General features: G+C 39.4%; 1 protein-coding gene across 2 annotated transcripts in view; it reads left to right on the forward strand.

Annotated features, from left to right (window-relative positions):
- The first annotated feature begins 1,022 nt into the window (after positions 1-1,022).
- The window catches only part of polrmt (polymerase (RNA) mitochondrial (DNA directed)), a 79,558-nt gene continuing 52,753 nt past the window's right edge, over positions 1,023-27,827 (forward strand). Inside the window, exons 1-8 of one of the 2 annotated variants that reach the window (XR_007039683.1) lie at positions 1,023-1,210; positions 2,063-2,161; positions 2,398-3,245; positions 6,015-6,148; positions 15,402-15,588; positions 22,513-22,662; positions 26,627-26,794; positions 27,179-27,349. Coding sequence is in view for 1 of the 2 variants with exons in the window: in XM_047375088.1 (XP_047231044.1) it covers positions 1,078-1,210; positions 2,063-2,161; positions 2,398-3,245; positions 6,015-6,148; positions 15,402-15,588; positions 22,513-22,662; positions 26,627-26,794; positions 27,179-27,349 (1,890 nt within the window). In the remaining variant the exon portion in view is untranslated. The remainder of the gene's footprint in view (positions 1,211-2,062; positions 2,162-2,397; positions 3,246-6,014; positions 6,149-15,401; positions 15,589-22,512; positions 22,663-26,626; positions 26,795-27,178; positions 27,350-27,827) is intronic. The other variant, XM_047375088.1, reaches the window with a different exon arrangement.

The following is a 27,827-nucleotide window of genomic DNA, read 5'->3' on the forward strand; positions in this document are numbered from 1 at the left end:
GAAAATAAATAAAAAATACTGAGAACTTGAGTTTTACTATAGTTTTTTTTTTATATAAATAAAAACAATAAATTTAAATAAAAATTGAAAATGGGTTGAATTACTATGTGGGGTGACTCCACTGGCTTGGGTTTGAGAGTGGATGGATGTGTCTTTGGGGCACTGTCCACCTGTACTGGAATTGACTGTCTTAGCAGTGGACAATGGGGCAAGTAAAACAATATATGTATATGTCTATATAAAACTACCATTTTAATTTAGTATTATTTTTTTAAACTTAATTTTTGTATATTTTTCTCGTTTAAGTTTTCATTGAATTTTCATCTTTCTTACAACATACAAATAAACCTTGACTACGTACATAGCATCACCGTTTCATACAAATAAAACAATAAAAGATAAAAATAAAAAATAAATAAAAAAGGAGAAGTGGCACATCCCAAGAGATGATGCAGTGAGCATTCTGGCCTATGATCTAATAAATGACATGAATTGACCCCATAATTGGTTTATTTTTAACTGGACATTGTTTACCTTAGCAGTTAGCAGTTCAAATCAGGCCGACTCTGTCATGACTTTAACCCATTCCTCAATCTGAGGCCTGTGGGGACTTTTCCAGTTTTCCAAGTCTCAGCCACGATACATCCAGCCATCACAGACCCCAGAGTTTCTTTGGTCACTCTATGGGGTATGAGAGATTTATCCCCCAACAAATTCGTTTTTAATTTTAGTATATCAATATCATCATCATTATTATTAGGTTGTTAATATCGCAGCTATTTAAAGGAATTAATAATTAATTTATAATAAATATTATTAATAGACATAACAACTAACTAACGAAAGCTCTCTTGCTTTGTTATTGTGGCGCCACTGTTTTTAAGCCACAATAATAATTAAAAAAAAGTATCTGCTGTCTTGTGAATTTCTATGGCCCCTCAAATCGTCGTTCGATGTTATCTGCACTCCTCTTATCAGGCCTGACAAACGGGATAGTACCTCGTCTCTCGACTAGCGGGGTCTATTCTAAGATGGCTGCGTAGTGCTCTAGAAGTAACGCGGCTGTTACATGTCAACATGTCTCTTCTCAGAGTTTGCTCCTTCGCCAAAAGCCTCGGTCGGCGCAGTTTAGCGGATGTTCGCATGTGTTTTGCGGAACGCTGCCAGCTGTGTGTCTTGGTAAGAAGCGGCGCAGTCAGACGGATTTCAGGTGAGTCTCACCAGGGATGTCTGTTGCTGTTGGATATCAGTTTATCCTCCATGCGAACTTTACGTCATTCAGTCGAGGCGTCTTGTGTTTAAACGTGTTTAAACGTGTTTCTTGCTTTAATTACACTTATAACCCGGTTTTGCTCAGAACTTACGTCGTCCTGTAAGTAGCTTTCTTAGCTTCCTGATTGGTCAATAAGAAAATAGAGTGAAAATCTCATATTTTCAAGCGAACACACACCATTCAGTCCCTGTTATTGTTTACGAGGATGACATCTACTTCTAGTTGATGGTTTGAAGTCTCTTCGTCCTTGACAGCGGACTTCCAGATCCTCCTCATGTTTACAGCACCACGAGGCTGCCTAATTTGTACTTGAAAGCCAGTAATGTTGGATGTGTATAAAGTTTGGGCTTTATTTGCCGCTTTAAGTTCTACTGACATATTGCCCCGTAGAGCTGCACAACAGTCATCTGAGTTTCAATGTATGCAATATCGCACTCGCAAAGGCATGCATGGATGCAGGATTAGGTGGACTTTTATATTTCAAGTATGTATTTACACTCAAGGTTGCAGTGATATCTTTTTGCCGGTTGAACAGATTCTCATGGCCCCTTTGCCCACACATTTTATGCAGATTTTATTGACTAGATGAAAATCTCAAAGGGAGTTGTAGGGACATAAGGAAAAATATTGCAAATGCATGTTTTCCGAATATGGTTCACCATAATACAGAGTGAAAAGCAAATTGCTTGTTCTTAAGAACTAGAAACAAGTTTATGCCGGGTAATATTTCACAGTAATTATTGTAGGTTTCTTTCTGACAGATGAACCTGACTGTGTTTGTTTTTCCAGGGACACTTTTGTGTCTGCAGAGAAGAAATGTTTCATCTGTAATCCCAAAACCAGAGGATGCAAAGAAACGTGTCCATGAACAGTCTCAGTTATTAGACGGTATGTTGACGTAGACTGCAATTATCTTTTTGAAGTCACACTAAATATTGGAGAATCGGTTTTTAGTAAGGTCTTCTTACACATGTTTGTTACAAGGCAAAATCTATTATAAATACTGGTTGACCTGTTAAATAGCATGCTAGAGGTCAATGTCTAGTTCCATGCTGAAATTATGTTGTGTATCATTTTACATTATTGTTGCTATTATACGTTTCTCCTCTCTTTCCTATTCATAGTCCTTAAAGTCAGGATCCAGCAACTGCAATCCGACTTCGTTTTAGATGTCCAACATGCAAAAGTGCAGTTTGTTAAAGCTCCATCTGTTGGAGGAGGAATTTCATCTGGAAGAACTCCCAAAGGATCCTCTAAGGACAAAAACGACATTCCTAAATCGGGACAGATGGTTACAAAAGGGGCCTCTAAGTCTCAGCCGAGCCGCTGGATGGAAAAATTATCTCAGGAGAAGAAGAATAAACTTAAGAAACAGCAGCACCTCCAGCAGAAAATGCAGAGACTCGTCAAAGACAAGGTACCAGGAAAATCTAAAGGTGGAAAAAGCAGCTTAATTCCTACTGGTACGACACATAAAACTATATCTTCTGCTGCAAAGGGGAGCAAGGGTGACACGAAGCTGTGGGATGAAATTCGCGCTGCAGTTTCTTCAGCAGCCGCAGTAACTGCTGTTGCATCAGCGAAAGCAGCCATGACTCCTGAAACATCTAAACAGAAACGGAAAGACTCAAAAAGTAAGGGTGCTGACAAAGAAGCAACAAAAAGGACAACCACTGAGTGCAAGGGCAAGGACGAAGACCTGGCTGAGGTTGAGGAGCTCGAAAAAAGACTTAATCAACAAGTACGGCACTGGGCGTGTTCGAGTACCATGGACAGCTTCCAGGAGAGCAGCATGGGAAATTCATGCGGGGACATTCAGCTCAGCATTCGCTCCTACCTGGAGGCGTGCGTGTTTGGGGGGGATATTGAGCGCTCACACAATTTCCTGCTCAGTCAGCACAGAGTGATGAGTCGGCGTAAACATCTTACCACAGATGTTTATAACATTATGATGAGGGTTTGGGCCAAAAAGGTAAGTACCCACTGCACACTTTAGAGATTAATACAGTGGCTTGTAAAAGTATTCATTCCCCTTGAACTTATCCACATATTGTCACATTTCAACCACAAATATAAATATATTTTACTGGAATTTTATGTGGAAGATCAACACAAAGTGGTATACTTGGAACAAAAGTTATACATAATTTATTTTTATTTTTACAAATAAAAAACTGAAAAGTGTGATGTGGAAAAGTATTCGGTCCCCTTTACTTTGAGTGCAACCAATTGCCTTCAGAAGTTGCCTGATGATTGCTAATGACTAAATAGAGTCCACTTGTGTGTAAACTAATCTCAGTATAAATACATCTGCTCTGTGACGACCTCAGAGGTTGGTTAAGAGAATATTGGGGAGTAAACAGCATCATGAAGTCCGAGGAACACACCAGACAGGCCAGGGATAAAGTTGTGGAGAAGTTTAAAGCAGGCATAGGCTATTAAAAGAGAGATCCACTGCTCAGGTGGGGGAATCTGTCCACAGGACAACGATTAGTCATGCACTGCACAAATGTAGTCTTTATGGAAGAGTGGCAAGAAGACAGCCATTGTTAAAAGAAAACCATAAGAAATCCCGTTTGCAGTTTGCCAGAAGACATTTTTACATTTCCACATTTATTTATTTCTGCTTTTCTGTCTCCGTATGGTAATGAGGTGGGTGCCTGCAGGCAATTCCCACTGCAGTCTCCCTCATAATGCAAGAAACAAGACAGAAAATGGTATTCAGGTGAACAGGATTTTGTGTGCAACTGTAAGGGCCTCTTTAATATTGGGATTTTTATTATTCATTGTGATTTTATTTTAGGTCATATTGCATGAACTTTTTTGTGTGCTCATGTAATGGCGTCCGATCTCAGGTTGTGACACACTGCAAACAGTAAAGGAAAAGTTTAATATTATTTGGTTGTAATACAGAGTTATTATCAGTATAAGAAAGTCTGCATCAATAAAGGCAATGTTGTGTTTATTCAAAAGATTCAAGATGAGGTGCTCTATGTGTGCTATGAATTTGATGGCACTACAACAGGCTACAGTGAAGTTATTGACCATTTTATGCATATTTTACTGAATATTTAGCTATTTAGGCTATAGTCTTTGGGAAATTCCAATTTTTTTTTAAGTATTAATTTCCAATCCAAGAAATGTAGTATGAAAAACGTGACATCACATACACATTCAATGATTTTAATGACAATACACCTCTCCTTGGCGACTTTATTGAATATTTCATCATCATATTTTTCTGGTGTTGCAATTTGCAGACGGTCCCTGCGCATTTGAGGAGCAGCAATCTCTGCATAGAGGCCAATGCAAGTCTCCCAGCGCGGTGTTAGGCTCGTTTTGAGGAAAATACGATTGTAGCTCACTGTCTGCCTTGCTATGGTTGCAGAGAGGTGTTGGTTTTCCAGAGGCAATGTTCCGCTGATGAGTTATTGATCCGGAAAAGCCGAATCTCTGAATATCTTTCAAACTTTACTGAAGTAAGTTGGCGACCAACTTCCTCCAGACTGTCCAATATAGTGGAGTCAACCTCCACATCCATCTCAGCTTGGAGCTGATTGAAATCCTCCATGACCCGTTCAAAACGAAAATGGAGATAGTCATTTTGGTCAATATCATTTGCCAATTACCTTAAATCATTGGCAGTGGCTGTAAGAGAACCCTCTATCGTGCCAACCAAAAGAACTTCGGTACCGGAGTCTAGGCAGTAGCAGCAGGATTATACACACAATTCTAACCAATGGTGCTGAAGACAAATGTTAGAACCACCCACCTCATTAACATACAGAGACAGAAAAGCAGAAATAAATAAATGTGGAAATGTAGAAATACAGAAATAAATGTAGGAATAAATAAATAAAAGTAGAAATAAATGAATGTATGAATAAATAAATGTATAAATGAAAAAATGTATAACTAAATGAATGAATAAATACATAAATGTGTAAATGCACAAAAGGAGAAAATAAATAGATAAATAAATACATTTATATGTGTATTTATTTATTTACATATTTATTTTTCATTTTGTCATTTTTGGTCCCTCATAGTGCCATACCTTTTTCCTCAAATTATAGGTTGAACAGTGCTCCAAAATATGTTCAAAGTTCGGGATGTTTTATAGCCGAATCCTACTTCAAGAGTCTCCACAACTTTGTCCTTGACCTGTCTGCTGTGTTCTTTGGTCTCCATGATGCTGTTTGTTCACTAATGTTCTCTAACAGATCTGTGAGGAAGTTAAATTACATACATGGGGTCTCTGTTCACTAATCAGGTGAATCGTGAAGATTGGTTACACTGCAGTGTATTTAGGGGTACCAGAGTGAAGAGGCTGGATACACTGGGATGCCACAATTTTCAGATTTCTGTTTGTACAATAAGTCTTGTGTTGTTTCCATTTCACTTTACAATAATGCAGTAAGTTCTCTTTGTCTAACACGTAAAATCCAGATAAATTATACTACAGTTTGTGGTTGTGAAAAATTGAGAAATGGTGCAAGGGGAATAAATACTTTTGTGAGCATATCACAGTTGTTGTAAAATCTCATCACATGGAGATTGACTTCTTTCATATATTTATGGCCAACAATTTTTTGCGTTTATGCATGGACTTCAGATATTAGATAAAGGCTTATGTTGTAGTTTTCTTAAGCTCTATCTTTCCTTCTCATTGGTGTCATCAAGCATCATGTTATTAAAACCCTTTGCCTCAAACATATAACCTTGCTGCTCTTCTGTTCAGGGCATGTTGAATCAGATCGGTCGCATCTTTATTTTGTTGGAAGAAGCTGGTCTGAAGCCAAACGTGGGCTCCTACTCTGCTGCACTGGAGTGTATGGGTCGCAATCCGAACTGCTCCCCGAAAGTAATTTCGAGGTATGTTTGGGAATGTGCACATCACCATACAAACACAGAATACAAAATATTATGTTTATTATTGTTATTATTTTGAATTCTTTTGTTTTTACATTTATTTAGTAATGTTGACACCAACAAAATAAAAATGATCTTGAGTAATAACAATACTACAATACAATGTTTTGCCACGAGGGGTCAGACTGTGGGCATTTGTTGCCATATCTGTATTTCTTTTTTCTATTATTCCCGGTTTCAGGGCTAATTTGCACCTTTGCAATAATTTCTTATCCTGCAGCTTTTGTACTGAAGGCTGCAGCAATATAAATCCTTCCAGGATAAAACAAAAAAAAAGAACCTTGTGAAGGTTGGGTTTGATATTCAGCAGCATATTAAATATTTTCTCCAGCATTCACTGCAGTGTCATGCAGTTAATACAGATGTTTCTAAATATGAATAAAGAGAAAAATAAGCAATGATATTGGACAGGTATACATTTATCCATTTTTTATTTATTTTATTGCAAAGCTGGAAAAACATGTAGTAAATAAATATCCCTAACCCATCTGTTAATTATTACATGTATTGCCTGTTTTGTTTCACACTTAGCTTAAATAAATCTGCTGGACATGGCTTATGGCTTCAAGAGAGATGTACATGTAACGAAGCACACATGGCAAAATGCTCCTGTTTGCATTTTGAATCAGTTGCCATTAATCAGCTGGTCTGCTGCCCAGGCCTTATATTAGATTTTTTTTCTGGATATATGATTAAGCTGGAGTTATTGTGTCTGCAGGGTGCAGTGGGTTTTCTCTATATTTCAGTGCATGTTACTCAATGAACCCTGTTTATTTACCATGTCCGCACAGAACTAAAAAGAGAAGTAGAATGCAGTAAACTATGAAAAAGGATTTGGAATAAAAGAAACAAGGAGGGAGGTGGGATAACTTTGTTTTTCATAGAGAAGTTTAACATGGTTAAAACGAACTTAGAGGAACCATCTTTTATCCTTCTAGTTTAGTATTGGTGTTGTTTTTGTTTTTTAGCCAGTGTTGCTTATCATAAGGGTTTGGAAATTGTAAGAGAAATCACTTGGAAATGCCAAACATGGGTTTAAAACGATGCTGAGAATCCTGGACAGCTCTTACAACCTCCAAGAAAACCAGAATTTGGTATTGGTTAGTGAAATCTTGATTTGTGCATCTCTAGTTGGATATGTTGATGCTGATATAAAGTATCAAAAAAAATAAATAAATTAGGGGAATTATTATCAAGGACCAATCGTTTTATAATTAAGAATATATACAGGAATAATTAAATGGCTCAATAAAAAAATTACTAGGCCAATAGGTAGCTAGACATATAAATGCAACACAAAATAAGAAAAAGAAAAGATTTATACAGTAACCGATCAGATATAAATACATACTTATACCAATTAATCTTTAATTATTGTAATTTATCTCTTTGCTATTATGCTGAGGTCAAACCTCAACCAATAGGAGCATAATAACGGTGACACTGATCCAAAGACCGGCCCCTCTGTCTCTACCCGCCCCGTTTTAGTTTTCACGTTTCCAGCTGCAAGTAAAATCGAACTGATCAATTATTAAATAAATCTCTTCTTTTTATTTATTCTTTGTTGCTTTTTATAGCACTCTATATGTCTAGATACGTTTTGGCCCAGTATTTATTTAATAATTGTTTTTAATTTCTGTGTATATTCTTAGTTATGGCAGGATTCGTCCTCCATACATTAAATCTACCCCGTTTTTTGCCTATTCATAAAATGTATCAAGCCTATAACTCCTGCCATTTTCGGTCCTTAAACGCATCAACTAGCAGCATGTACTTCAGCTTTAACATTAATGGTGATAATATAGTTATTATCTCCGCCAAGGCGGTTATGTTTTTGTCGGAGTTGGTCCGTTTGTCTGTTTGCAAAATATTTCACAAAGTTATGAATGAATTTTGATTACATTTTCAGATTAGGTGCGTATTAGGACAAGGAAGAGATTTTGGATCCAGGATTTTTTTTGAAGGATTCTTCATCATTGCCAGCCCGTGGTGTGACAACTTGCAATTCCCACATGGTTCCTCACCCTGTCAGCAGATGACATACGGTGGCCTAGTTGGAGGTCTGCACTCTCTTGAGTGCTTTTTTTAGTTGTTTCTTTTGTATTTTCTGTTGGATTGCAACCTATCTCTAGCAAAGAAGCTGAGGCACATGTTTTCTTTTGTGGGATTTAGTCCTCAAGGAAAAAAAATTGGAATAAGTCAAACTTGAAATCAAATCTTCAAGAAAAGCAGCTATTCTTGTAGGCTAGGAAAACCATGATTGTTTCATCTCTTTTATATTTACTCCCATTGAATTAAGCAAGGGAAAATGACCATAGTAAAGATGTATTTTTATGTATTATTGTTTTTACAGTTTCATGTTTAACTCAAAATATGATCAATTAGACAACGTAGGAGTTTGTTCCATCTGTTCAGCACCTCTTCTAAAGATGTCCCGTTATTAAGCCTCATCTCATTAAAACAGAAAACCTGCTTTGGCTCCACTTACCTTGTTTAACATCCTTTAAAATATAGAACGCTGTTAATGACTGGTTTGCGGAACATTTTATTCTTTTCAGGGCTCCATGCACTGGTGCAGTTGCATTAGTAATGTAAAACTGTGCCCTATTCATATCCTGTTATGATTCCTGTTTTGGTAACGACATACACAGAAACCCAACACGTATACTGGGAACATCACCCTATGCTGTGTGGGCCAATAGCATGCCAGGTGGCAGGGCGATAAGGTTGGCAGTGGGATCGGGTCGGTCCATCGATCACTGTAAGCTGATCCAAACATGACATTGTGGTTCTGCATCGTTGCATTCTGTCCTAGTCTTACCCTCTTTTTAACTTCCTTATTATCATCCTGTTTTCTTTCACTTTTTGTTATCACTGTTCTTTTTTTCTCAGATTTCTCTCTCCTTTTAAGTCACTTCTACCACATCCTTGTCCTGAATGTACCTTATTTTAGTCTGCTTCTGTCTCACAGACACATGCGCTCATCCCTTTAAGATTTCCTTTTGTAAATGCTGTGTCCTCTAGAGCTCTGCATTCCCCAGGGTGCAGCAGAGCAGTCACAAGGCTGATTATGCTCTATCTGTCAACCTCTCTGCCCTCTTTGTTCCTCTGGACCACACTGCCAGCTCCCAGACTAATCCTACCTTTGTTCGAGGCTTTCTCATTTGCTCAGACCAGAATTGCACATTTCAACACAAGAGTCTCCAAGGCGGTATGGAAAATACCGTGACCCCTTTGCATCACTGTACGGCTGTCCCAAGCTGTAGAGCTGCCGTGGTCCTTTTAGTTTTTGGCTGTGACAAGCAGATCTCTTCTGATTAGTTTTTATTAGGTGGAAGCTGCTGAGCCAGGGGTTTCTCCTGATGCTAATTAGCTCACCAGTATTTATAATTGCCTGGAGTAAAAGGTGTTCAGTCTGAAACAGAGCCCAGCTGTCCTCTGTGACTGTTGATAAATGGGCTTCTTCTCACTCCTTTCTCTTGGCTTTGTGTTGTTGTTTTGGGGGCCTCTAGGGGGCACTGGAAGCAAACAAACTTGAGAACAGAGTTGTATTTATTTTATTTTTGAAAAATGTTTTAGGCATACATTTCTAGGCAGTTGGATGAAATACAGTCAGCCTCAAGATTAAAAATGTACATTGTAAATATGTCAAATTCAGAGTAAAATGTTTAAATCAAAGATGTTTGCAGGCCATTTTTTCCGCAGAATGAGTTAAATATATTTTCAATAAATAAAATCTTTTGAACACCGTTACCCAGTTTAGCTTAGAAAAGCAAATATTTAATTTACAGTTCCTTGCAAAGATATTTCTAACTTGAAAATGTTTTCACTTTTTGTCACATTGTCACTTCAGTGTATTTTAGAGGGATTTTACTGTATGTGATAGACCAACACATAGTAGTGCATGATTGTGAAGTGAAATAAAAAGGTTTTCTGAACGTTTAACAAATACACTTCCTGTTCAGCTCCATTCACCCTGCTACCCCTAAAAAAGTGCATTACAATTTGTTACCTGCAAAGGTCACCTAATTTGTAAATAGACCTCCCTGTAATCTATTCTAAATGTCAGTCCAGCTGTTCTGTAAAGACCTTAGAGATCTGTTGGAGAACATTAGTGATCAAACAGAATCATGAAGCCCATAAAACACAGCTGGGACGTCAGGAAGAAGTTTTCAGTTTGCCGCAAACCATAAGTAAGTGCTCAGGTCAGATGAGATCGAAATTAAACTTCCTGGCCTATGTGATGGTAATGGTGAAACGTGGTGGCAGCAGCATCATGCTGTGGGTATACATTTTTTGTCTTTTTTTTCAGTATGAACAAAGAAGCTGGACAGAATAGATTAAAATATGGATAGAGCTAAATACATGGCATCTTGAAGGTAAACCCGCTGGTGGCTACAAGAGTTTACTTTCCAGCAGGACAACCACCCTTAACCTAGAGCCAGAGCTACAATGGAACAGTTTTGGTAAAAGCATATTAATTCAGTCATTCATTCGACCTAAATGTACAAAGTAGGCACTCGTTTGGGATGAATACAAATACATGCCACACCTTTCAGTTTTTAATTGGCCAAAAAATTAATTGAAAACCAAGTATTTTCTTTTTCATTTTACAAGTATGCACTACTTTGTACTAGTCTATCACATACTGTAAATCTACATTGAAGTTTGCGGTTGTGACAAAATGTGTAAAAGTTAGGGGTATAAGTACTTTTGCAAGGCACTGTAGTTGTAGATACATTTTATTAAACATTTCATTTATATTCAACAGAGTGTTTGCTCATTGGTATTATCTGCAGTCTGGATTCAGTAATGAAGACATTTAATCCCTCGGGAAGATCTCCTGGTGATTCTATTCAAATAAAACTTTTACTGTTGTTGTCAGGAGCCATCTGCTTCTGGATCAAACTGTTCGGCCTGACAGAAGGATCATCAATGCAAATGCCCATATTTATATTCTGTAACACTCTGTCATGTATTTTTTCCCTTTTAAAGCTGAATTAATCAGAGAGTTGGCTGGTTATTATCATTCCAGCATCAGCAGGCAGGTCAGATGTCATGAACTTTTAACATGTGATCTGACATAACAACCCTAAAGTGACACATTTCTGAAAGTCCACCTTAAGTCTTTTGATGGGTTGCCTTCTGATGAATATATTGTAAGGTGGAGGTATGTGGTGTGTGCTATATAATTAAAATGGTTTTGGTTTCATAATCTGGGATGCTATGGGGATGGCAACAGATGTGTTGGATACAAAAGCTAATATATTTTAAAACATGACCATATATAGCTAGCACCATTACCACTAATATGATTATTATGTACAATTATACCTATAATCAGCTTTTTAATTCAACTTTATTTCTCGAGTGAGCTACATTGTTACAGAAACACCTCAGCTTTACATTAAATCTTCCTGCATTTTTATTGTATGTGGGCTAAGTCCATGATTCGAGGGACCCGGGTTCAATCCCGGTGGCATTAGTAACGGTATCTGGTGTAAAAACTCTGCCAAGTGTGTGTGCAAGTTGTAATGACTTGCTGTGGTAACTCTGAGAAATATTTTCTTTTAAACCCTTGCATTTGACAATTTTTTGTGAAAGTTTTCAGGTTGAACTTTGTATTTGAATGTATCTTTATCACACATTTTCTGCCCAGTCCCTCTATCTGACCAATTTTAATTGAGTTTTTCTCATATTACTTTGTATTGTAAGCCACTTATGTTGAACCCATTTAGTCCTAAAAAAGCCTCCTAACTTAAGGTATGAAATGGAGGTGTCCTTAAATGTAACATTAGCCAAACATATATGTGTGAAAGATGATGCAAGGTTTTTCCATAAATATATAAACAAAACACATGCAAAAATAAAATAAACTTTTTATCTGAAAGAGCATGTCTAAAATTGAAACAAAGCAGCCAGTCTCTCATAACAAAATGATATTAATCAGAAATCCGAATTCTTGATGAAGGGTTTAAAATCAGCTTGTTAATTGGCTCTGATTGGTAATTGATAGGTCAAATACAGAATTTCTATTTGTTTTTTTTTTTATTCATAGTAATTCAATGCAATGACCTTCACTTTTTCAGTTGTATTTGGTCTGCAGCCAGCACGTTCTTTGATATACTTTGTTATTTTGAGTTTAATATGAACCTGATAAATGTTAGGGACTAGGCAATGGCTGTTATGAGATTCCCATGCTATGATGGCTTTGAGTTAAAATACCAATTTCTTTTGCTGCTTTACTTATGCTCCACAAATACGGTGTTAAAACCGTTGCAGAAAGGTGGCCCTTACCTATTAGTTTGTTGCGTATTTGGGGTTAATTCCATCATTTTACGTTGGATTCAAATAGGGCTGAAACAATTATTCGGATTCGATTATTGAAATAATCAGGGTTACTCCTCCTCGAGAGATATCGGCTAGACATAGTTGGGCTCACCTCCATGCACAGCGTGGGCTCTGGAACCCAGCTTCTCGAGAGAAGTTGGACTCTCTTTTTACTCTGGAGTGGCTGGCGGGGAGAGGCGGCGGGCAGGGGTGGGTTTACTTGTCGCTTCCCAGCTCAGCCGTCTTGTGGTGGGGTTTACCCCGGTGGATGAGAGGGTCACATCCTTTCACCTTCAGGTCGGGGAGCGGTCTCTAACTGTTCTTTCGGCCTACGGGCCTAGCAGTGGTGCAGAGTACCTGGCCTTCTTGCCATCCCTGTCGGGGTTGCTGGACAGTGCCCCTCTTGCGGACTTCGTCATTGTGCTGGGGGACTTCAGTGCCCATGTGGGAAACGACAATGACACCTGGAGGGGTGTGATTGGCAGGGATGGCCTCCCTGATCTGAACCCGAGTGGTGTTTCATTATGGGACCTCCGTGCCAGCCACAGATTGTCCATAATGAACACCATGTTCAAGCATAAGAGTGTTCATCAGTACACTTGGCACCATGACACCCTAGGCAGGAGGTCGATGATCCACTTTGAAGTTGCGTCTCTGAACCTTTGGCCGCTTTTCTTGGACACTCAGTTGAAAAGAGGGTCTGAGCTGTTCACCGATCAACACATGGTGTTGGCTTACGGTGGAGACTTACAGTATGAGTTGAATATGTTCACCTCTAATGTAGATGCTGGCCGCCATAGCTGTGGCCATAAGGTCTGCGGTGCCCGTCATGGCAGCAGTCCCCGAACCCCGCGATTGACACTGGCAGTAAGGGATGCCGTCAAGCAGAAGAACGAGTCGTATCGGCTGTGGGTGGCTTGTGGGACTCCTGAGGCGGCTGACGGGTACCGTGAGGCCAAGTGTGCCATGGCCCAGGTTGTGGCAAAAACTTGGGCCTGGGAGGCCATGGAGAAGGACTACCGGTTGGCCTCAAAGCAATTCTGGCAAACCGCCCTGCACCTCAGGAGAGGGAAGCAGTGCTTTGCCAGCACTGTATACAGTGGGGGTGGGAAGCAGCTGACCTTGCCTGGGGACATTAGCTGGTGGTGGAAGGAGTTCTTCGAGGATCTCCTCAATGTTGCCGTCGACGCCTTCCTCGGAGTTGGACTCGTTCGTCACCCAGGCTAAGGTCACCAAGGTTATCAAAAAGCTCCGTGGTGGCAAGGCTTCGGGGGTGGATGAGATCTGCCCTGAGTACCTCAAGTCTCTCGATGTTGGGGCTGTCCTGGATGACACTTCTCTTCAACAATGCATGGTGGTCGGGGACAGTGCCTCTGGACTGGCAGACTGGGGTGGTGGTCCGGAGGATGTTTTCCAACTACAGGGTGTTCACACTTTTCAGCCTCACTGGTAAGGCCTATGCCAGGGTATTGGAGAGGAGAGACCGGCTTAAAGAGGAGCAGTGTGGTTTTCATCCCGAAACTGGACCAATTCTACACCCTCTACAGGGTGCTCAGAGGGTCATGTGATTTTACCCAACCCGCCCACATCTGTTTTGTGGACATGGAGAAGGCATTTGACCATGTCCGTACTAGGTGCCCTGTGGGGACTGCTCCAGCAGTACGGAGTTGGGGGTCCTTTATTAGGCGACATCCGGTCTCTCTACAAGCAGAGCAGGAGTTTGCTGGCACTAAGTTGGACCTGTTCCTGTGCATGTTGGACTACGGCAGAGCTGCGCTTTGTCACCGGTCTTGTTTATAACTTTTATGGACAGAATTTTTAGGAGCATCCAAGGGCCAGAGGGGGTCTGGTTTGGGGACCAGTGGATTTTGTCTTTTCTTTTGCAAATGAAATTGTCCTGCTGGCCCCCTCTAGCAAAGACCTACAGCATGCACTGAGGCATTTCACAGCCAAGTGTGAAGTGGCTGGGATGAGAATCAGCTCCTCCAAGTCCATGGCCATGTTTCTTGGGCTGAAAAGGGTGGCTTGCCCTCGTCAGGTTGGAGGGGAGCTCTTGCCTCAAGTGTAGGAGTTCAAGTATCTCTGGGTCTTGTTCACAAGTCAGGGGAGAATGGAGCGGGTGATCGACATATGGATCATTGCGGCTGCCGCAGTAATGAGGACGCTGTGCCAGTCCGTTGTGGGGAAGAGAGCTGAGCCGAAAAGTGAAGCTCTCGATTTACCGGTCGGCCCACATTCCTACCCTCACCTATGGGCATTTTCAGTTGAATTCAAATAGGGCTGAAACAGTTAATCAGATTAATTGTGATTAATCGATTATTGAAATAATCGTCAACTAATTTAGTAATCGACTAACTGGAGTATACAGACTCTAAGACATCCCATTTTGCATTTAAGATAATAAACTTTCTTAGTCACTAAATATGTTCTATCCAGAATCCTCAAGTGGCATAGCTTTAGCCTGATTCAAATTCTGTAAATAATCCCCATTAAGCACCTTTTGCTATCCGATTGTTAATCGACCAATTAATCAAAAACATAATGGACAGATTAATTGATTAGCAAAATAATTGTTAGTTGCAGCCCTAGATTCTAAACTACTACATCCATCAAGAAACCTGCAGCACATTTTTTTCTTTAATGGACCATGTTTGTTACATTTAATTGCTGAATTAAAACAAAGCTTAAAGCTTACACAAAAACATTTGCATGTTCCTAAAAGAGACTTTGAATCAGCAGATAAGCCCTCAAAGAAAACCTAAAAACAGTTTAACCAGTGAAAGACTGAACAGTGTCCATCTGTGAATCACCAATTGCAGACAAAAATTCCCAACCTCCCATCCTCTGGCTGTGTCTCCTTGTCCAGGTGTTTGAATCAAATGAAGGAGGACGGGGTGACAGTAGATGATCTGTTCAGCCATTGTGTTTTCCAACAAGATGAAAGGGACATGCTGCTGAAGGCGATTCAAACTGTAAAGCCAGACTACGAGCCCTGCCACACCCTGAATGCAAGTCAGTGTTTCTCGCCGCTTGTGCAGGACTTCTACACAAAGGTATGTTGGCTGCTCAGTGGCTATTTAATGAGTATCAAAGGGAATTTTAGGTTTTATGAAAAAAAACACCAAACACATTGATGCCTTTTGTGAAAATTAATCAGTGCATATAATTAAGTGTTTTCATTTAGTAAGCTGACAGAGATATATGTTATGTTGAGGTGGTCTGTTCCTTATGCTTTGTCACGTGGAGCACTAGATGGATGAAATAGCTGCCAGGAGACGCCAGTGTGACTACGATAGATTTGATTGTCACCCCTTAACAACCAGAAAAGAACAGGCCTATTTATAGTCACCCAGCTCTGCTGTCTAATGGCTTCTCTGCTTGTGTTGCCTCTTTTTCTCTCACCTCTCCTCCTTTTTTCTCACCCTTCTTTTGCTTGTCACATGACTCATTAACAGCTTTTTGAACAATTGTTGTATTTTTAGCCTCTGTCCATGCACCATTTTTACTTTTTCACTTTATCTGGTTGTCATATTTTTGGCCTGATGGTGTAAGATTGCTGTTATCAGCATGTGATTTGTTTTTATCTTGAGCTCATGCAGTCACGGTACAAAGTAAGTAGACCCTCTTTCAATTCTAGGCTTTGATGTGTTTCATAAAACTCCTCTTGTCCTTACCTGGTCCTGAAATTACTACAAGTATATTAAGCCACAGTTGAACAGCAGGACATGATGTATTACACCTGATTGTTATTTTTCTGAAAAATAAATTGCCAAAATGTTGCATCAGAGTGTGATTAATTGGCTTCTTGAATTTCTCCTGGGATCAATAAAGGCCATTTAATCTAATCTCACGTGTAGATGGACCTCCATCAGCAAAAACGTGATAGCATTCCACCTCTGTGAGGGGTGTACTTTAAAGCGAATTCATCTTGGCGGGGTTTAATTAAGCGGACTCAGCAAAATCTAAAACTCCAGCCAGAGAACAGGTACTATCAACGTGATTTTAGTGTTTGTTAGTTTGTCTTTGCTCTCCAGACTCATTTCACTAATATGTTGCTTTGCTCAAAATACATCAGTTGTCCAAATAAGCTTTTGAAGGGCTTTAATAAAGAATTCTGATTGGCTTGATGATTACAGGAAAATCGCTGTTGGGATCTAGTTTGGAAAAAGGACAAACATTAAAAAAAAATATAAGTTAGTACGGGTTTGCTGTTTAGGTGTGACCTTTCAACTCTGCATCCAAAGGTTTATTTTACTCTAAAACTTCCATAATAAAGGTCATCATCTTTTACAAAACAGACATTCAGCAACGTTTTTTCCAGTATCAGCATTTGAATTGTCACAAAAATATGAAACTGTATAGCTACACTTGATTCTACATAGTCAATATAATTTGTGGTTCTGATTGGTGTCAGTGGAAGGAATGGTAACGATTATTAATTTATTTAGTTAGTTATGTAGCTGCAGTTTATTACCTGTGGATTTTTGTTGGTGCCACGTAGACCATGCAGGTTTGTGGCTGTATTGATCTTATTAAGCGACACCTTATCCTATTCAATTCAATTCAATTCAATTCAATTCAAAGATACTTTATTGATCCCCAAGGGGAAATTAGAATTCCAGTACAACCCATCCAAACATACATCATGACACAAGACAAGGGGGGGACGGGTCACCGAGGCTTTGCTGCCCACTCACAGGCGCTGCCCTTGTTAGATGAGAAAAGAGGCCACATTAGGTAAGTAGAGGGAAAAAAATCATATTTCACACTTTATCCTTAGCAGGATACAGTTTGAGATTGCAAAAAAACCTCAGCATAAAGAAGCAACAAGTTTACAAAACAACATCATGCCGGGAACGGTGAAGGTGGTGTGAGGGGTGCATATGTTCATCTTGAGCATGTGTGTGTGTGCAAGTGAGTGTGTGCAAGTAAGTCCATGAAGCACTGTCACAGAGGCCATTGTCCTTGATGGTTCGTTGAAATGTTCATCAACCGGCCACAAAGTTCTGAGCAGGTCCACAGATGTCCTCAGGGAAGGGAGGGGGCAGAGCGTCATGTTTACATAACTTCCAGGAGAAGTTGAAGATAGCCAGCCATCAAGGCCGTGCAGGAGAGCCAGATTCAGAAAAACAATAATTATTTGGGTTAGGCTGACTCTTAATTTTCCGTCAGCCTTGAGAGTCTCGCTGGTGCTTCTCAAAGGGTGATTCCAAACAGCCAAATTCCTGGTCCTTTCATCCAGATCTGAGCGAACAACTTTCTCCAAGATTTATCCCATTTCACGCCTGAGTCCAGGAACCGCAACCTGCCTGCGATCCTGTGTAAGGATCACATCCAGTCTGTGATTCAGCTCACGTAACATTTCAGTCTGAGTGCTGATCACCCTGAAGATCCCATCACACATGCCAGGCAGCCTCACAATTGCCAGAACAGCTGCTGACATTCTCCGAATTTCTCGATATGCCAGGTAACCGCTGACTCCAAAAAGCAGAAAACCTGATATCAAACATCCAATTATATACACATCTTCCACATCCTCGACTGACATTATCGACAGACACACAATCCTCCACTTCTGCCAGGAGTCCATTGTATACATTGTTATACAGTTAACTTTTTACAAGTTGATCTAGCTGGACCCTCCTGTAGTGCTAAACATTGTGATATGTCATGATAATGATAATTGCTGATATTTGCAAACCCCTAAAACAGGCAGTGTGGTTGGGATTGTTACATTTGCTGTCTTAACAATTTTCTTTACTACTTTTGGTTCTAATTGGAATAAATACAATTACCTTGTGCTGTTTAGAGGCCATTTACTGGTTTAATTGCTCTTTATGTAACTGGTGTGCTGAATAGGCTATTCAATGATGGGTAATTTTATTTTTTGAAAGTAATTTAGGTCTGTGGTGCTCCAGGTGAATGTAGTGTTGTGCATGAATGTGTTTGAATGAAACCGCTCATAAGTGGGGCTCACATTTTTGCGAACTCTGAAATGATAGATACAGTTTTTTACGTGAGGAGCAGCTCAACTTGACGTTGTTTACCATCGCCTTGTTTAGGTGAAAAACAAAAGATTTACATTGTATTTTTTAGCATCAAACTCTGGATATTTCACAGAGAAAATCTGCATAATTTCTCCTCAAGGTGCACTCTCAGTTTCCGCTGACCGTGTGTGCGCGCACTGGTAGCAGATATTCAGTTCAGCTTCATGATGACATATATGGGTTATTTATCAGGTTACATTAAGGAGTTTGTTGCTGCCTATTTGTTTTTATTTATTTTATAGACAGGAGATAGAGCAGAGACAAAGCTGCAGCTTTGAACTTCTACCACCCTGCAGATAAGTAACTAGAAGATCAACAGAGGTGTATTTAATTTACACGAGCGAAGCTTTAATCAGCTAAAGTGTCGACATGGAAACAAGACTTTATTAAAGAGGAACTATAAAAAATTTTTTTTAAATGTGCAATGAGTGACTGTCTCTATCAAATACCATGTTAACTTTCACTTTTAGTCTGTTTTTCACAATAACAGTTTAAAGGGGAAAAAACTCCTGGCAAATCCCATCTGCCCCGACTTGATGTTCCAATTGTTATCAAATACAGTTTATATGAGCAAAGACAACAGGGAGAATAACTTTGATGCTAGGTAATGGAATAATCCAAATTATGATAAATGAATGAGAACTAGTTCAAATTGGAACTGTGAACTTCAAAATATTTAGGTGAACTATGAATATGAATCAATTCATTTTAGCCTGATTGAACTGAGTTCTTGCTAAAGATGAACACATCGCTGACTGTATGCAATGATGAATGTATTGCCAAAAAGACAAGGATGATGTTTTATTCATTCTTAAATATGTCTTTCTTTTAATAATTTTTGTCATTATTACAACAAATGCCACAAAATATCATGTTAAAAATTTTCAGGTCTATGTCACCCATTCCTTGCCCAAACTACCCCTCTCCACCACAATGCTTGACAGTTGGTCTGTGAAGTATTGGTACTAATATGCTGTTTGGTTTTACCCTAACATGGTGCTTGGCATCATTATTAAACATCTCTAGTTCAGTTTTGGTTTTTGTGGTTTTCTTCCAATGCAACCTTACAACCCCTAACTCGTACTGCCGTGCTCTATTTAGAGAAACAAGTTCTCCTTTTGGCAATCTTTCTGAATAGGTTTGTTAAGAAATCAGTAATTGTCACCATTGCTGATTTCTGTTTATCTGAGGTGGTCTTTACTTTACATTCTAATGGAGGGCTGTCCACCTAAGAGATCAGTTACAGTCATATTCGGTTATTCTGATTGTACTCTGCCTTTTTATTATAGTTAAAACGCAGTGTTATTAATGATTTTTTGTTTTTTAGACTGAGCAAAAACAAAACAAAACTTTAGACTTCTAGAAGTGGCACTCACAATGTTTTGATTGGCTCTAGTGCCCCATGAGCTAGCCACTAGCTAATGACGACAGCGGGTATTTCCTTCTAGCAATCAAAATCTTATAATTACTGACCAGGTTTTTTGCATGTTTCCACTGGTGCTTTGAGATTTTATCCTTGGTCGTAAGCTCCAGATTGTTTAGGTTGAAACACTCCCTTGCCATCACCCTAATCTTTATTACCCTTCACTGGTTATCTATCAGATTTAAGATAGGATTCTGGCAGGGCTGTTGTCAATATTACGTCCGGTCAGAAGAAATATTTAGGTTAAATTAAAAGACTACTTTAAAGTTGAATCTGCCAGGGTCGTGAATAATTTTGGGTTCAACTCTTTGTGAGACCTTGCCCTTTTTATAAAATAAGAGAACAGGTCAGATGTGCTTGTGTCTTTACCACTGGCTCTCATGCCCTTTGTAAAGGTGGTTGTTTGAATATCCAATCCAGACTCTGACTTTTTGGCAGGTCATAGGAGCTTAAAGGCTGTCCAAATAACTGGACCACTTGATAAGAGAGGAGCAGCCTGTATGGCCTCTGGAGAATTTTGATTCTCTGTTTGCAGCAGACGCCTGGTCTAATTAGAACATTGTTTGTTGGTGTGAGATTGAATTTTGATGAAGCTGTAGATCGTACAAAATGCAGTTTGATCTAGTTTCAATGTGTCTACAGAGACTGACATGTTTTTTCTCATTGAATTATTTTGGGCTGCATTGCTGTTAATCTTGCTTACCATGCAAGAGCTAAATATTTTTTATTTCCTTTTTCTAACTTTATTTCACTCAGTTAAATAACAAGTCCACTTTGCAAAGAAAAAGTATATTACTTTACAAGTCAAACAGCAAGTTCTTTTTAAGAATTATTGCTAAAATCTCCTCTGTGTTCCCAGCTTTCTGTGCATTAACTAGCCATCTTAAAGCGATACATCAATCTGGCATAACATTATGAACACATTCATATTCGTTTGAAGCTCCCATTTTTGCTGCACAAACATCCTTGGTCTGTTGAAGCATTAACTCCACTAGACCCCCGAAGACATTCTGTGGTATATGGCATCAACATTGTAGTAGATCGATTATGTTCTGTAAATTGCCTACATAGATCAGACTTGTTTGTTGAGCATATCCCAAAAATGATTGAATTGAGACCAGGGACATTTGTAAGTCAACACCTCAAACTTGTTGTGCTCATAAACAGTTCATGAAACATTTTTGGTTTGTGGCAGGGCTAATTATTCTGCTGAAAGACCCCACATCCACGAGGGAATATGGTTTCAATGAAGGTATGGTCTGCAACAGTGCTTAAAGTGTGATACTCAAAGCATTGCCCTGCCATTACCAGCTTGCCTTTTTCCCATAGTGCATCCTGATGCCATGTTTGCCCCAGGTAAGACAGGCACCTGGCCCATCCATATGATAAAAGAGAAAATCAAAGCAGGCTGGCAATTGCTTCGTTGGTTGATGCTTTTGTGACTATTGTTGTTGTGGTGAAAAAGGTGATCTTGGCCAACACGACTGTTCTGAGGTTATTAATGTCGGACCACCTGGGCCAGTTTACACTCCTTATGTGCATCAGCGAACACTGTCCAACAATGACCTATAAAATCAAGAAATCAAAGTTTCTTGAATTTCAAGAACGATGACAAACCACTATATCTATCATCCTGAAGGGGTTCCACTCCAGTGAACCACATTGAGAACTTTTATACTAATGTAGAAAGAATTGAACAGTGGTATGCCTTATAAGGATTGGCCGGTCTACCAAAATTACCTAAAATGTTCCTCAATGGCTGGAAATTGCTCAGTTACCTCAGTCAAAGTGTTCATAGTTTATAATATCAAGGCAACTGTGCAAAAATTTCATCCATGGCAGAGTTGGAAGGTGAAAATTGCTGACCAAGAAGAATACAAAGACCTGTCTTACATAAAAAAAAAAAACATAAAATAACATTTATCTGATCTTCATGATTTAAGGGAAATGTTCAGTGAAACAAAAGTGGAACTCTTCGGAAGATTCTCAGCCCGTTACATCTTGCGTTAAAATGGAATAGAACCTCATACCAACTGTGAAACATGGTCATGGTAGTATAATGGTCTGGGGTTGGTGTGCTTCCTTAAAATCCAAAATGAAGTGGCCTAGTCGGAGTCTGGATTTAAATCCATTTAAAAGTTAAACTGGACTTTCATGCTCAAAATGTTCAAATGGAGTTATGCACAAAACATCTGGCTTAATGCAACATGTAAGTGACTTCAAAATGGCTACGGAATTACCGTATTTCTTTGGTTTCTCTTCATCATGTGTTCATTGTAATCTTTTAAATCATAACGTTCATCTGAGCCTTATGAGTGGACCAGTTAGTCCATTGCAATGGATGTTAAAAACAAACCAATTTAGCAGCAAGGCAGCTAGTTCAGAGAACCATCAAGGTTCCCTTTTTGTTGGGGTTAAGCTTGAGGGAAAATGTTTGAGTAGTATCATCAAATGATGCTTTTTTTTCTTCTTTTTGTGTCTGTCTGGATTTTGTTTCTTTGTTGTAGAGGGAACATCACACTTATCCCAAACTTGACTTCACTCAGGAAGAGCTCCAGGAGCGTTTTAAACGTCAGCTCAGAGTGGAGCAGGCCTGCACCGTCACCATAGACTCTGTTGAAGCAATCAAGCCCGTCACTGAACACATGGCCAGAATGGTAAATATACTGCCTCCACTTTATCTCTTAAACCTGAAAAACATCTTCTGCGCTGAAAACTAAAACTTAAGGTTTTCTTGGATCATCCGTGAAATTATATACATTCAGAATTGACAACTTTTAGTATGAAGTATCCTTTTCTTGTCCTCAGCCTTTTTTTCAACTCTGGCATTTACGGCCAGGCCTGGCTTGTGCAGATGGGCTATGTGGGAAGCGAACAGGCTAAAGTCCCAGGTGGTCTGGCAGCATTTACAGACTGCCAGGGCTAAATAATTATACATTTTAATGGAGCCCTCTGGAGAGCACGAGCAGCCACCTCTCCATCCACAATCTGAACCAGTGTCTCTGCTTTATTCAAACTTCTGTGATACTTAAATACAGGTCCTTCTCAAAAAATTAGCATATTGTGATAAAGTTCATTATTTTCCATAATGTCATGATGAAAATGTAACATTCATATATTTTAGATTCATTGCACACTAACTGAAATATTTCAGGTCTTTTATTGTTTTAATACACATGATTTTGGCATACAGCTCATGAAAACCCAAAATTCCTATCTCACAAAATTAGCATATCATTAAAAGGGTCTCTAAACGAGCTATGAACCTAATCATCTGAATCAACGAGTTAACTCTAAACACCTGCAAAAGATTCCTGAGGCCTTTAAAACTCCCAGCCTGGTTCATCACTCAAAACCCCAATCATGGGTAAGACTGCCGACCTGACTGCTGTCCAGAAGGCCACTATTGACACCCTCAAGCAAGAGGGTAAGACACAGAAAGAAATTTCTGAACGAATAGGCTGTTCCCAGAGTGCTGTATCAAGGCACCTCAGTGGGAAGTCTGTGGGAAGGAAAAAGTGTGGCAGAAAACGCTGCACAACGAGAAGAGGTGACCGGACCTTGAGGAAGATTGTGGAGAAGGGCCGATTCCAGACCTTGGGGGACCTGCGGAAGCAGTGGACTGAGTCTGGAGTAGAAACATCCAGAGCCACCGTGCACAGGCGTGTGCAGGAAATGGGCTACAGGTGCCGCATTCCCCAGGTTAAGCCACTTTTGAACCAGAAACAGCGGCAGAAGCGCCTGACCTGGGCTGCAGAGAAGCAGCACTGGACTGTTGCTCAGTGGTCCAAAGTACTTTTTTCGGATGAAAGCAAATTCTGCATGTCATTCGAAAATCAAGGTACCAGAGTCTGGAGGAAGACTGGGGAGAAGGAAATGCCAAAATGCCAGACGTCCAGTGTCAAGTACCCACAGTCAGTGATGGTCTGGGGTGCCGTGTCAGCTGCTGGTGTTGGTCCACTGTGTTTTATCAAGGGCAGGGTCAATGCAGCTAGCTATCAGGAGATTTTGGAGCACTTCATGCTTCCATCTGCTGAAAAGCTTTATGGAGATGAAGATTTCATTTTTCAGCACGACCTGGCACCTGCTCACAGTGCCAAAACCACTGGTAAATGGTTTACTGACCATGGTATCACTGTGCTCAATTGGCCTGCCAACTCTCCTGACCTGAACCCCATAGAGAATCTGTGGGATATTGTGAAGAGAACGTTGAGAGACTCAAGACCCAACACTCTGGATGAGCTAAAGGCCGCTATCGAAGCATCCTGGGGCTCCATAAGACCTCAGCAGTGCCACAGGCTGATTGCCTCCATGCCACGCCGCATTGAAGCAGTCATTTCTGCCAAAGGATTCCCGACCAAGTATTGAGTGCATAACTGTACATGATTATTTGAAGGTTGACGTTTTTTGTATTAAAAACACTTTTCTTTTATTGGTCGGATGAAATATGCTAATTTTGTGAGATAGGAATTTTGGGTTTTCATGAGCTGTATGCCAAAATCATCTGTATTAAGACAATAAAAGACCTGAAATATTTCAGTTAGTGTGCAATGAATCTAAAATATATGAATGTTACATTTTCATCATGACATTATGGAAAATAATGAACTTTATCACAATATGCTAATTTTTTGAGAAGGACCTGTATGTGCAATAAAACTGCAAGAACTGCCGAAGTGTGACTTAAGAACACTTTTATTCCCTAAAGTAAAATGTTTAAAGACATGAATGAGTTTAGGTGGTTTAGGTTGCTTTTAAGCAAGATACTTAAGTTTCCATATTTTGTCTGCCTTGGTGTTCTATAAACTTCTGTTTGGTGAAAAATATTCAAACTTTGTATTGACATTAGCATAGCATTAAAACTGGCATAAGGAATAAAACTGCTAAATTAGTTAATGTTACTTTTTATGTAAACTATTTAAAACCCCTTCAGATTTGTCACTTTTTGTATAAAACTGCAAACTTCTGTGAATTTTATGTGGAAATTGATGTGGTACAAATAAATAATATACAAATAAATGTAAAGTAGAGTCCACCTGTAGGTAGTTTAAATTCTGTATAAATACAGCTTTTCTGTGAAGACCTCAAAGGTTTGTTGGAGAATATAAGTTGACAAACAGCATCACAACGGTCAAGTAACACACAAGACTGGTATGGAAGAAAGGTGCTGCGAAATTTAAAGCAGGGCTGGGTTATAAAACATCCTAAGCCTCCACAGATCTCACGAAGCACTAGTTAGTTCATCATTCAAAATAGGAAAAGTATAGCACAATCTGAAATATTCAAAGACATGGGTGTTGTCTTAAACTGAAAGGCAAAGAGAACACAATGAAAAAAATAGCAAGAAGCAAGCCATTAAAAAGGTAGAAAAGAAGCCATAAGGAGCCCCAACTGCAGTTTGCCACAATGTAGGGGATACAGCAACCATGCCGTAGAAGGTCTGGCCAGATGGGTCCAAAATGAACCAAAACCATCCTGAAACATCACCCCCATATAGAAACATGGTGGTGGCAGCATCATGTTGTGGCGATGATTTCCTTCAGCAGGGACAGGGAAGCTGGTCAGGGTTGATGGGAAGATGGATAGAGCTACAACCAGGGCAACCCTGGAGGAAAACCCTGGCTGCAGAAGACTGAAGACTTTGGCCATGGTTCATCTTCCAGCAGAAGAATGACTCCAAACATAAAGCCAGAACTACAATCTAATGATTTAAAATAAAGCATATGCATGTCTTTGAATGACCCAGTCAAAGTCCAGACCTAAATCTAACCTAGAATCTGTGGCAAGACTTAAAAGGGCCGTTTACCGGAGCTCTCTATCCGAACTAACTAAGCTTAAGCTGTACAGTTTGCCTTCCACTTTACAGTTACGCACTACTTTGTGGGGGTCTACCATATAATGTCTCAATAAAATACAAGGTGGTTGGTGGGTGTAATTAGACAAAATGTAAAAACATTCCAGGGATGTAAACAATTTTGCCAGGCTTGATAGAGTATGTCATGCAATTTAGTTTTTTTGTGTTACTGCCAACTCCATAGGCTGTTAATAGTCTTGCCACACATCTCTATGTAATGAAAAGCTTGCTGCATGCCATTACATGTTAATTAGCAAATCCATTTATTAATCACATTGCATTTGCATTCTTCTACTTACCACTCCTTTACAATATGTTTGCCTTGCCTCTCAAATATTTTCTCTACCTATACAGATGCACAATAAATCAAATATTTGAACATTTATTTTGTTTGTGCCCCATTTAGATGAGATGTTACGCTGCATTAGTCTAAAATTGATCAAAGCTGCTACTTAAGTAAAACTAATGTCTTAACTGCACCATAGTTTTTATATCACCAAAGCAATGGATAAATACATATATATTTGTTTGTCTTATATCTCCTTTCTACAGTGTCAGATATCCAGGAAAATCAATCTATCTTCCTTTTCAGTGTCTGTTTATGCATATTTCTATATGAAGGACCAAGCCTGTTCCCCAGTTTCATCTTCATATCTTATTTTTGTGAAGGTTCATACTGTGTTTTTTCTGTTTGTTTTTGGCTTTTGCATTGTGTTCATTTTATTTTTGCGCTCAGATGGATGACTTCCAGTTGTGTAATCTTTTAGAGAGAACTGCTGGCAGAACAGCGGGCGCAGTGGCAGAAGGTCCTCCTTCAGGCGCTGAGGGAGAGCAAGCTGATCCTGACCAAAACCAACACCAAGGACTACAAGCTTAACCTTTATCCCTATCTCTGTCTGCTGGAGGATAAGGAGTATGTTGACATTATGATACAGGTAATACAAGCCTGCTGAACAGACCTCTCAACAAAATCTCACAAAGACTTCCCTGGGTTTGAAATACATGTATTTGATATATTTAATTTACGCAGTAATTAAACTTAATCTGCAATATCAAATTAGGAGCTGAAAATTAGAATATCTGGCAAAGCTAAAAGCATCACAATTTTTTATGCTTCCCTCAAGAACTAGAAAAATAAACACATTATAATGTTTGTTATTAGAAGGCCAGGCTCAGAATGCTTTACTAATAGAATAAGGGCTTTTCCCTCATTGGTTTGTACTTGAAGTCTCAAACTTGTATTTATTGCTACATGGGATTGAGTACTAACTCAGGTTTCTGTGCCTCTGACCCCTCGACCTGTGCTGTGTTTTCTGCAGAGTATTGCCAGCCTGCCTCTTAGTGGAGAGTCACTAAAGATTTTAGCTCGAAATCTGGGCAACAGGATCTACACCAAGTACTGTGTGCGACAGAAGCACCAGAATCGGACTGTAGAAAAGCTAGCAAGTATCTATGATGCCTACACAGATCTGCTGGCCAAAGATACCAAGGTAAAAAAGTAATCATACTTTATCCTGTCATTTCCACTGCAGAGGCCAGGGCTAAATCAGGTTAACAGGATAGAAATCTGCCAATTGGGTACTTCCAGATCGATCCTGGGTTATGGGAAGGTTTTGTGGTGGGATGATGCTAGCCTTTTTTTTAGAGGTTGAATATTCCCAAGATTTTCTTTTCACTCCCAGTTTAAACTCTGTAACAACTTCCAATTACCTTTAAATAATGGCAATAGATGGAATTTCTGTTTTCAGAAACAATATTTTTAAACCAACAATGTTGAATATCATTGTGCTTTACACTCAAATACATTAATAAAATCAGCTAACCTTAGTGGAAATTTCTTTTTGTTAGACAAAGTGATGTATGGATCTGTGGGGGCAACGAGTAAATTCAAAGTAATTTTAAGGGATTGATTCAGCATTTTGACATGCTGCTGCTGCATGTGTTGCTCCTTTGGGTCAAGGCTTTAAA

The sequence above is a fragment of the Girardinichthys multiradiatus genome, chromosome 9 (assembly GCF_021462225.1).
Source record: "Girardinichthys multiradiatus isolate DD_20200921_A chromosome 9, DD_fGirMul_XY1, whole genome shotgun sequence".
Lineage (NCBI taxonomy): Eukaryota > Metazoa > Chordata > Actinopteri > Cyprinodontiformes > Goodeidae > Girardinichthys > Girardinichthys multiradiatus.